The sequence below is a fragment of the Melopsittacus undulatus genome, chromosome 8 (genome assembly GCF_012275295.1).
Source record: "Melopsittacus undulatus isolate bMelUnd1 chromosome 8, bMelUnd1.mat.Z, whole genome shotgun sequence".
Lineage (NCBI taxonomy): Eukaryota > Metazoa > Chordata > Aves > Psittaciformes > Psittaculidae > Melopsittacus > Melopsittacus undulatus.
This window is the reverse complement of record NC_047534.1, coordinates 49,548,070-49,560,252: the sequence shown is the minus strand read 5'-3', so window position 1 is coordinate 49,560,252 and position 12,183 is coordinate 49,548,070. Positions and strand designations below refer to the sequence as shown.

General features: G+C 39.9%; 1 protein-coding gene across 4 annotated transcripts in view; it reads left to right on the top strand.

Annotated features, from left to right (window-relative positions):
* Window positions 1-12,183, top strand: part of DLG5 (discs large MAGUK scaffold protein 5) — a 110,709-nt gene that overhangs the window by 19,309 nt on the left and 79,217 nt on the right. Inside the window, exon 1 of one of the 4 annotated variants that reach the window (XM_031052107.2) lies at window positions 1,691-1,755. The exons of the other annotated variants lie outside the window; for them this stretch is intronic. Coding sequence (XP_030907967.2) covers window positions 1,698-1,755 — 58 coding nt within the window. The 5' untranslated portion in view covers window positions 1,691-1,697. Of the gene's footprint in view, window positions 1-1,690; window positions 1,756-12,183 lie in introns of those variants that run through there. 4 annotated transcript variants of the gene reach the window in all.

Sequence of the window (12,183 nt, the reverse complement as noted above, 5' to 3'; positions counted from 1 at the left end):
AACAGCCTTTTGTAGTGTGCTGGGCTGGTTGTGCTGCTTCAGGACTGGAGAACATGCCGGCCAGCCTCCTGGTGACTTTAAAGTGTGCAGCTTGGGTTATGTTTCCACTAGTAGCACAAAGTCCAGGGGATATCTATGGGGTGTTTTGTTTGGTTTTCGCTGTGAAGGTGTCTGCTCTGTGCTATATGCACAGCTTGTAGCGCCTGAAGTGTAGCAGTAGTTCCTGGATACCGGGTGGGTTAGCAGCCTTAGACTTTTCGGTCTGTCTTCTCGCAGGTATTCTGCTTATGTTTTAGCTTATACTAGTGATGTTTCTTGTAGAAACTTACTAGGAGGGTTGGTTTTTTTCTTTTTTGTTTTCCTTTTCTTTTTTTCCTTTTTTTCCTTTCTTTTTTACTGCTTCTCTTCAGCAACCCACGAACAAAGAAGACTTTACTCATTTATAGTTAAAACTAATTTTAGGATGCCTTCTCCAGACCTTTGTGGATAAATGTCCTGGTATCTAGAATAGAATGCTAAAAAGATTTTGATAAATGCACATTCTCTTATGATTCCAAGGATTTGGAAAATCAGTCATTTGGGTTGTTATGGAGATCTTGCTTTATGAGAATATTGCCATGCCAGGAAGCTTATGAAGTATTTTGCAACTGTATCTAAACTGATTCGCATGAAAGATACAGAACCATGGAATCAACTAGATTGGAAAAGACCTATAAAATCAAGCAAGGCCAGCCATTACCACCGCTAAACCATGTCACTAAGGGCCTCATAGCAAGAATAAAGTTGAGGAAACAAAGTTAAGTGACATATTGTAACAAACCCAGCATTCAAGAAGGTACAACAGGTTTAATGTAATCTTTGCATGACAAGTCCCAGTTCTCTTGAGATGGATTTGACCTCATTTTTATTTAAAAGTGCAACTTAAATATTTATAAACAGCCCCTAGAAAAAGTATTTAGGTGCTCTTTAACTGTTTAGCATCTATAGTGATTCTGGCTTGGCAGGTCAACATAAATACATGTTGCATTTATTCAAACACTGGTCCTAGGATTAGTGCTGATTTTACATCTTCTTACCTCTTTTAATATAAATACATTCTGCAGTTTGACTAATGCAGTACCAGTAATACTTGGTTGTTCAGTGTACATAACTATAATTTCTTCAGCCTCCCTGCCACCCCACAGCATTAACTTATAATTTCAGATCACAGGGACTTAAGCTCAGCAGTTTGATACAAAGAATACATGTTGGTCCATGTGCAGTGTTTGAAAAAGAGGTATGATTGCTTGTAACATTTCCCTATGTTTTTTATAGTTATTCTCTTTTTTTCCCCCCCAAGCTTGCATTAACCCAAACTAAAGGCTTATTCCATTCTATGAGCACTTGCTTGCTGGTCTCACTCATTCCAAAAACTGTGCTGGAGTGTAACAAATATATTATTGCTATAACATAGTAAAAGAAAAAAGAGAATGAAATGTTAATCAGGCAGCATTTGAAACCAGGTGATAATGACTATGGTTATGAAGCACACTTGTCTGGCTTTAATCAGAGACCTGTTTGTGGACCACAGACTTGGTGAGGAAGACAATAGCAACGTGATAATGACAAAGCTGTGCTGGGTTGGGAGGGCTTGGGAGCAGCATATATGAGATACCATCTCTATGATCAACCTGTAGTCTTTGGTGTTGAGACAGAAGATGAGTTTCTGGAAGAGAGCAAAAGCAGAAATGCATTACTGTAAAGCTGCACTGAAAGGTATTGAAAAGTTGAGTGGTTGCGTCGGTGCTGAGTAGCTTTGTGGGCTCTTTGTTGGCTGTCCTTTTGTCTTTCTGCTTAGTTTTGGAAAAGAAACTGAGAAAGAACCTAGAGATTTGTAGTTATGTATTTTGTTTTGCTTTGTTTTTCTTCTTTTATATTTAATTTATGCTACTCTCTGAGGGATTTGATTATGGTATTGATCTGAATCTTGAACAGTGGACTGATGGATTTCAGCCATTCTTTACAGTAGTTCGGCTCTTAAATAGAGACAGTTTCTGTTTACATGCAAAACCTAATTGAAATAAATTGCCTAAGTTCTGTCAAAGAGAAGAAGCATTTTTACTGGCAAATCCAGGAATCTGATGTCCAATCCAGCCATTACCTTGTGTGGATCCTAGTGAGAATTGCGCCATGCGGAGAAGCGAAACATTCTGAGACCAAAATCAGGGTTTTCCTGTGGTTTGAATGTGGCAGTGGCTTAACCCACTTCCGTCTTTCAGTGTTCAGTAGCATGAGAAACTCTTCAGCTGAAGTCCCAACCACCAACCTTCCTGTGGGTATTTGAAGACTAATTAAAAACCACAAGAATTGTTCTGTTTGTTTTTTCACGTGTCCTGTGTCTGTCCGTCATCTGTCCCCCTACCGTATATGTTCTATAAGAGTAATTTCTTCCTGAGCCATACTACTTTTTTAGTTTTGTACAGAACTTGCAGCAGGCAATCCTGTCACATATCTTTTCAGGTCTTATGTTGGTTTCTACAGAGTTAGCTTTTCTAGAGACAAACTGTTAAATGGTTTCTAGTGGCAGATTGGCAATAATTAAAACTTCTTGTTGAAAAAAATTCAAGAATGTCATTGGTATGAATGTCTCTCATACTGAAATCATAGTCTGATAGAAGGAAAAGGTCCTCTTAAGTGTCATGGTAAAGTTCTGGACGTGCAAGTGTGATGTATCAGTTTATACTTTTCTCCACCGATTGTCATGTATAGAGGGTATAGTCTTACTAGCAGCTGAGACTGGGAAAAACAAGGCATTACAAACCTGACTTCTGATAAGTAGGGCTTTCTACAAGTGACTTCTGTGTAAAGGGAGGTCTTGCTAGTCACCATCCTTGCACATAATGTTTTAATTTCTGTATCTTCCCTTTCCCTCCACCCCCCCACTCCCCCTTTTTTTTCATTCTTTATTTTAAAGGTCTTGTAACTTGGGGAGCCCACTGGAGGGTTTGTATTGGTAGTTTTTCTTGTTTATAATGAAGTCTTGAGTTTGCTGTTGTGGAATTAGTGGAAATTGCTGTGTTTTGGACATGCTACAACGTATATTTTGGATGGAGTGAGGGGCATTAATGCATAGCTTTTCCTGTACAACTTAATTTACTGTCACGATGTTGGTCCTGCACAGTGTGTGTCGGAGGGGGCACAGCTGAAAGCATCAATCGTGAAACTTGCCAGGTCTAGAAGACCTGACTGGTTGAAGGCATGAGTGCAGCTGTAGTTTGGAGCTTTTGTTTTTTATGAAACCCGTGTTTATAATTAAGCTTATTTTAAAAAATACTTTTAATGAGAAAAGTGAGATGTTTAGCTAATGTTGAAACATTTTCCAGAGCTTTTTTGTACCTGCTCACAGACATGTGTTATTAGGTACATCTGCAATGAATAGCACTGCAGGACCTTCATATGGAGATTATGTTTAAGCATTATTTAATGAAGATATTAAACCTAAATACTACCCATTCTAGGTCCTTTTACTTCTGCGATAGTTAGTGTAATATTTCAGTAGTGACAAAGGATTTCAGAATGAGCAAGCAGCAATAAATTAACATGGTTCCAAGTTTTGAAAAGACAGATTGTGTTTAACCCTATATATCAGCTTCCGATTACATACACACACACACACAGAGTTACTGAGGATGAAAATAAAGAGTTAGGTGGTGCACAGAAGGTTGTCTTCTGCTGCAGCTTTGCCAAGATGGCAGTATGCCTCCTGCAGATCATAAGGAAATCTTGTGGCTGTTTTGAGGGAAAATAAGCAGAATGGGAACCACAGTCACCACTGTATGAAGACTAAGATTTGAACAGTCAGCAGCTTCCTTTTCAGTCCACAGGCAAATGTAGGGACAGAGTCCTAGGACAGCGTGAAGAATGCCTGCCTTCACTGTTTGCTTCACCAACATGGCACTTAAATTGTGAGACATGCATCCTATATGGTAAATAAACATAGCCTTTACTATGGTTTGGTATATCCTTTTCATGGATTTGGTAAAAGATGAAATGTTAAAAGATACGTCTGCCTTTTAGTCTAGTAAATTGCAATTGCACCCCCTTGGGTGGCACCATTTGCTGTATGAGCAGACAGGTATATCAGGACAAACAAACTTTGGCTTCAGCTGTAGCTCAGGTTTGTCCAGATTCTCAGTTTCATCCTTTTCTCCAGCAGTCTAAAAGCACTCTCAGTGTTCCTTATAAAATTTTTGTTACACCCATTCATCTGTAGTACTTTTATTCAGACACTAAGCTCAATTATCTAGGCCTGCTTTTTTAACAGCCAAAGTAATGCCATACAGGAGCTTCTGTCTAGGTAGAACAGCAGGCTTTAGCATTCCAGTTTTCTGTGTGTGTATACAAGCCATGCTGACAGCTTTCCTGCCATTCACAGCTAAACACAGAAACAGCAGTACATTTTAAAACAAAAGTTGTGGTTTGTTCTTTAGGATTTCTGATTCATGCATCTTATTCCTCTTAAAACATGCTGTAACAGCTTCGACGTCACTTGACTGCACCTGTGGAAAGTATAGGTATGCTAAATTGTAATTGTAGGCTCTATTATACAGGTAGTTTTTCTTTGAGGTTGCTGAATTTGTTTTTTAGTGGGGTGAAGACCATGTGCCAACATTAATTTCTGGGTTTCAAATTGGTGTTTTACTGTCTAGGTTTTAACTTAGTTTGTGTTAGCATAATAACAGAATGCACAGAAAAAATGTCAGCCATTTAGAGATTTATTGTCTTACATGTCCGTGATACATTTTTTGTGTTTTTCTAGTACTGTACCTGCTTCTTGTTGTGCATATGTGAAACTGAGAACTGTTTCGAGCTGAGCTGTCATGATGAGATCAGCAGTTACAGTGGCAAGAGAGCTCTTGTACCGTAACACAGTTCAGAGTGCATGGTTGAGAAAACTTCCCCACTTATCCCTCCTACTCTCGTTCTTTGCACAAAGTTCATGACAGTTGAGGCTATCTGTGTTTATACCTTTTAATCACAGCGACACAAAAGGCTCCTTCAAGTGCCCTGGAAGTTTGGCTTAAGGAGCACAACATTGAAGAATGTGTTGACATTGACTTTGCCCCTCAACAGGTGAGAATTTCCTATCATGTCACAGGATTTTTTCATACTGGGGGAATAAGAAGGAGCATGGTTGCCTTTTTCCATTGTATTCCAGTATCCTAATGGACCAAGAATAACTTTGCTGATGCCAGTTTGGATTTTCTTACCCTGTTTCTACTAATGTCAATAATTGTTTTTCTTCCCTATGTGATGGGAGGGCAATGATTTGTAGGGTCCACTGTACTTTTAAGAACTCAAACTTCCAGCACCTCACGATGGCCCAGTTGTTTCATCCGTAGTCTTTCTATTTGAATGTTTATCTACAGCATTTCTTTGAAATGTTGAGTCTTCTGTACTCTTTATTTGCCTGTTATCACTTCTACTTACTTATATTTATATTTGTTTTATTTATATTTGCTGTTACTTTGCAGAGGCGATTAATGTGTGATTACTTGTGTGCAAGAAATCAGCCCAAGTCCAAATCTGTCAACATATTTGTGATGATTTCTGAACCTCGTTGGCCCCAGGGCACTTATTTGCCATGCAGGCAAATATCAGTAGATGATAATTTCATCTGTGCAAATATTTTTGCTTTTTATGCTGAGCTGAGGAACAAAGGAGATTCCATTTTGAAAGCATGTAAATTGTGACTAGAATCCGCTCATCTTGAAAACAAAATGATGCTGATCTACTGTGTCCAAACATGATGGGATTAATAGTAGTGGTTACTATTTTCACTTTTAGGAATGCTTATGGGGTTCAGCGTAAAAGTAGCATGGGGGAGCTAAGTGCTGTAACTAGACAGGGCACCTTTTTTGTCTTGTTTAATAAAACATACTTCCATAATAAATGTTTCTAGTACAGCGATGTTGCTCATCCAAAGGGACACAGTAGTGCAGATACCCAAGATTTAATTTTTCAGAACCTTCCTGATGGCTTCCATTTCGACATCATACTTGCTTCTGGATGTCCTCACCAAAAAGCACTTGGGGCTGTTCTTTTTGATAGGGAAACTTCTGATGTTTTTACAATGTAGCAGGTTCCAGATCTTTTTGGATACAAGTTGAGCTCAGTTTTGAATTGCAGAGCATCTTCGGTATGCCTGGGTGGATGCTTCTGCTCACTTTATCTTCGATAGTTGCAAAGACTGAACGATGGGCTCCTGTGTAATATGTGTGGAGCTGGTGGCAAGTCATTAGCTTCATTTTTTGGTGAAGAGGTTGGGTAGCACAAGGCATCTGTATAGGCAGGGTGGAGAAATTAGCAACTCTCCCTTCGTTTACGCTCTTCTTTCTCCTAATAATCTACCTGAAGGTAACAACTTTATTGTATCACTTATTGTAATGTAGGACTCTGGTATAATCATGGAATCATAAAATAGTTAGGGCTGGAAAGGACCTTAAGATCATCTAGTTCCAAACCCCCTGCCATGGGCAGGGACACCTCACACTAAACCATATCATCCAAGGCTTTGTCCAGCCTGGCCTTGAACACTGCCAGGGATGGAGCATTCACTACCTCCCTGGGCAATCTATTACAGTACCTCACCACCCTAACAGTAAAGAACTTCTTCCTTATTTCCAATCTAAACTTCCCCTGTTTAAGTTTGAACCCATTACCCCTTGTACCTATCACTACAGTCCCTAATGAAGAGTCCCTCCCCAGCATCCCTATAGGCCCCCTTCAGATACTGGAAGGCTGCTATGAGGTCTCCAAGCAGCCTTCTCTTCTCCAGGCTGAACAGCCCCAACTTTCTCAGCCTGTCTTCATATGGGAGGTTCTCCAGTCCCCTGATCATCCTCGTGGCCTCCTCTGGACTTGTTCCAACAGTTCCATGTCCTTTTTATGTTGAGGACACCAGAACTACACACAGCGCTCCAGGTGAGGTCTGACGAGAGCAGAGTAGAGGGGCATGATCACCTCCTTTGACCTGCTGGTCACGCTTCTTTTGATGCAGCCCAGGATACAGTTGGCTGTCAGGGCTGTAAGCGCACACTGAAGCCGGCTCATGTTCATTTTCTCATTGACCAACACCCCCAAGTCCTTCTCCTCAGGGCTGCTCTGAATCTCTTCTCTGCCCAACCTGTAGCTGTGCCTGGGATTGCTCTGACCCAGGTGTAGGACCTTGCAGTTGTCATGGTTAAACTTCATAAGGTTGGCATCAGCCCACCTCACAAGTGTGTCAAGGTCCCTCTGGATGGCATTCCTTCCCTCCAGCATATCAACTGACGCTTGTACTTGTTTTTAGAGCAGGGGACTATGATAGGCAACTTGGGCAGGTGGAGAGGATTTGTGTGGGGTTTTGTTTGTTTTCCCAAGTGTTAATTTACATTTGTGGATTGAATTCCTTCCCTCTGATAATTTGTCCAGGAAATGGAGAAGAGCATACTGTATGAAACTTACTAATGAGTATGACCAAACTCCAAACTCACACCTCTCAGGTTACATTACTAGATACAGAGAATGTGCTAAAAAATAAGAGTGCTTTCTGGATTAAATTTTGCTGGTTTATCTTGTTGCCCTTATACTGAGGATAATAGCATGAAGATCTGAATTTGTCCTTGAACAGAAAAGGCTGGACCTGTCTGTAAGGTCTGTAAATACTTAAATATTTCCTCTGGTTGGAAGGTTGGAAACAAGTTTTCTTTTTGTTTTCTTTTTTATTTTTTTTTTCCAGAAACTACAGCAGCTTGGATTTCTTTTTCTTTTTTTCCCTTCCCAATTAGCTGCTTTCTGTACATTGAATTTGTAAGTGCTGATTTTATTAAATATTTCTGGAAGCTTCTCTGCATTTTAAGGAAAACAGAATTAGCATAAGCATCACCAATTATAAAGCAAATTCAGCCCTTCAAGTGAAAAGTTGCAGGATTAGTTTTCCCAGCAGGATATAGTATAGCACAGGAAGGGAAAGCTGGGATTAAAAGAGCTACATGCTATCAGCCTTCTTTTCAGTCAAAGAATTTAAATTTTTCTCTGAAGTTTTCCATTGATGTTATTTATTAAAGGAATGAGATAGTTATATGTTTTCATACAAATTAAAACCCTTTTGGGATTTGTTGCATTGTGGATTTTGAAATGTGAACCACTTTCTAATAGATCAGAACTAGTCTTCACACTTGTTTCTGACAAACCTTCTAATGTATTGAAAATACCAGGTTTTGGAAGATACTACAAAAGCAGAAAGAAGATACAGTATTTCACTTGAGGAACTTGTGGTTTATAGCATGATTAGAAGAGGCAGAGCTGTTGATTTGAGGTCCATGTCACTTAGTTGCTTTCCCATATTTCAGTTTATGCAATTAAACTTCCTTTTATTTTTTTTCCCCCCATGTATTCTTAACATTAGAATTCCACAGCAATGTAATAGCAGATGAATGTGGCAAAACTATAATTGAATCTAACCTGGTTGTTTGTAATTTAAGTATCTTGAATATCTTGATTTATCTAGTGGAAATACAGAATAAAAGTACGTCTGTGACAAGAGATGATGCAGTGCTATATGACAATAAATAAAAAAATGCTGAAAATCTTTTATAGAAAAGAGTTGCAATATCAAAGATTGCTGTAATTCGTGACAGTAGATTTTAATCATGAGCCTCTGAACAGTGATCCATCTCAACCTTTGTTCATACAGTCATTTTGTAAGCACTTTTCATATTAGAGCACAGTTGAATTTTGTCTTTATTATAAAGTGCTGAAAACGTTTGGTGGTTATGGGTACAGTAACATGCTTGTTCATCTCATTTTCGGTCTTCCAGTTTTATTTGAGCATTTTCTGACTGTACAAGAATTGCATGGTTTTGATTATAATTTAATCAATGCTTAACTGTATGTTAGTGTTTCATACTGAAAGACATGTATATGCAAGGAAAACAATGGATGTGATGCATGTGTCTTCTCTGCCCTCTGTCCCCCTTTTTTTGTTTTAAATCCATTGCTTTTCTGATGGTTTTTCTGTCCCCTGCACAACCTTGACCTCACTTTTGCTCTCATGGCTACTCCTGAAATGGGAAACAAGATGAAACATTTGATCCTGATGACAGCTGATCTTGGCAACACCATCTCCTTTAGGAACATCTGCAGTATCTTCAGAACATGCTCCAGGAGGAAGGCTGATTCACTGGAGCCTAGAAGGGGAGAAGAGGTGTCAAAGCCTGCCATTAAGCCTACACAACAAAGCCAGTGTGAAGGCTACATACAGAGGCACAATTTTTACTGCCTCTTCTGTTGCTCATGTGGGAAGAGTAAAATGTGGATGTTTACATGGTTAAATGAGGAGGTTGCAAAGTGTTACGCAGTCAGTCTGCTTCCCTGGAACACCTGGCATGCTTATTTAAGGCACATCTCTGCTGGCACCAGTAGCTGAACCTGAATGTTAAAGTTGTCCTCATTCAACCTTCGTGCCTGAGAAGTGGAGCTGATGGGGAGGCAGCGTTCCCATATGCTCTTCTACTCCCAGATGTAGATGAGAGAAAGTTAAGGGGAAATCACAGCTCTGAAAGGCAGGCGACTTTCCAAGCAGGGCAGGTCTTGACTTGTATTGGCTTAGTCACCCCTCTGAGGTGGGAGGCCATTCTTTCTTCCTTCAAGAGCCCTAGCTTATGCTGTTCAATATGCCATGTTCTACTTATTGAGCATTGTAGTCTTGCTTCTTTCATCTTCTCTCCTGTCACTTAGTGGACTAGGGCATTGTATTTGCATTTGGAGTAGCATGCTAGGTATCAAGTGCATTTGCTGAATCTTTAGCCTGTGTCTCTTGTGCAGACTCCAGGGATGTCTGCTGCGCTCCATTAAGGTGAGTATGTACTGTCATGTAATGCTAATGCTACTGTTTCCTGATAAGAGTGTGATTTGGGTCTTTTGTAGATATATTGTCAGTGCAGTGAGCTTTAAAGCTTCTTCCAGAATTGATGGAGCTGATACTATTTGGGTGCTTGTATTGCAGATATTTTTTCCTCCTTATAATTTATCCGATGGTGAATATTTGACTTATAAAAATCCTCCCTTACTAAGAGCTGCCTGACTGTCACTAGTACCTCAAGTTCCCATTTATTCTTTGTATGCTTGCTGCAGTTGCTTGCTTGGCTTAGAAAGATCATAGCTAAGCCATTTCTTAAAGCCATTAGCCACTCTGTCACTTGCTAGAGTTGTAGTAGTTGCTTTCTCCTAAAATAATAACTTTCAAAAAGTCTAAGAAGTCCATATAGCATATTGATTCTCTTTCTATGTAGGAAAAAAGTCTTTCTAGACTCTGAAATAGATTTAGTTTCGAAACAGGGTCTGTCATCAAGGAATTCAAGTTAAAAGATGAAGCCAGAAGAAGGAGGCCCTAGGAATATCTGTGCTAAGAGGGCAGATGCCTTCAGCGCTGCGAAGCACTATGCAGGACTGCTTCACCACTCTTATCGAGCCACAGTGGAAGCTGATGCTGTTTTCTCCTTGCCCAGTCCATGACAGAAGAAAAAGTAGCAGCATTCATGTCCTGCAGAGAAGGGGCAACAGGAGGCAGAGTGGAATGCATGCCATAATTGCTTCCAGATGATTTTCTTTTTTTTCCCAGCATTCTCTGCTTTTAGCCCCCAGGTAGAGTGAACATTTGTATGCATGAACATCCTGGTACATGGGGAAGATGTCTTTTTGTTGTATTTAGTTACTTATGTCGCCATTAGGAAGCTTAAGCAACTTATTCCTTGTGTGTGCCAGGGAGCAGTCTGCTCACATGCACTGGCAATGCCTGTGCCAGGGGAGGTGGTTATCATCGTGTTTCTGCCATCATCACAGCCGAAGGTTACTCTGGTGAGGGATGAAAAATTCCTGTGGGTGGTGCAGCTGTAACCAGAAGAGGCATGAGGGTTACCCCTGGGGATTTCTGCAACAAATTATTTTTGTAAATAGTTCATAGGTAATAGACTTCTAGAATAATCACTCAGTAAAGCAGAGCACTTAAGGACATACTTAATTGCATTGTTTAAGTGAGGGCGTAGGTGTGGTTTCTTCTTTATATCTCTGTTTGTCTTATGAAAAAGTACAGTCTATGGTTCAAATATATTTTTAATTGATGTTGTTACCTTCTCCACCCCCTCTTCTGAGGCCATATCAGTGCTTGGAACTTTCAGAAGCTGTCTGGTTATTACCTTTGTGAAAACGTGTATGTTTCTAGAAAGATCCTGCTTAGATGCACCCAGAATATTAGCTTCAATTTGTCCAGATTTAGAGAGGGGTCTCAGTCTCTTTGTTGTGGATTCAACATTTCTTTTGCCTGTGACACTTGCTGTGTGCTAGTAGCATTCACAGTTTTGATGATCTTCCTGTAATTGCAGATGTCCTGAAGAGAACTCAGGCCTGAGGTCTGTGGGTAACTGGGACTTACCTTTCATAAGGGACTTACCTGAATAAATATATATGTATTTAATATGGAATTACTGCTGGCAGCAGGGTTTCCTGCTCTACAGCACTTGGGGGGGGGAAGGGGAGGAAGCTATATGGTTTATTCTTCTTTACTTTTGCTTTCATAAATAGAGTGTTGGGGAAAAAAAGTAAACTTGCCAAAGAGGCAGGAAATCTGAGATTCGATGGTTTACCTTAAATACATCTTTCCTATTACCATTTCAAGTAATAATCATTAGTGTAAACAGGAAGAGGCTTGTATATGAGCTGTATTCTGTATGAAAGTGTATGTAGTTTTTTCTATTGTGACAAAACAACAAAGTTGAATTTAAAGCCCTTCTGTGACACACCTTAGTAAAACCACCTCAGGATGCTTTTTGGTTTAGTTCCCCCCCCGCCCCCCCCGTTCTTTTTCCTGAAGGGGACTTGCTTAGAATGTGAATATTGAAGCACCCTATGAAAAGCAGCATAAGGAGAATTCATCTTTTAGGGCTTAGCTGGGGAGTATGCATCTCCCTTCAAGGTTGAAAGGAGGTTACTTGAGCATTAATCCAAATTTCATGCCAAGTGAATCATGTTATCTAGAGGTGCATGGTTTGAAAAAGTCAAATCTTGTAACACCACTTGAATTTCAAAGGTGTATTGAGTTATTGACTCCCCCATAGTTCAAGTTCGAATGATTGTGTTGATACATCTCTTGCAGTACTTATGAGT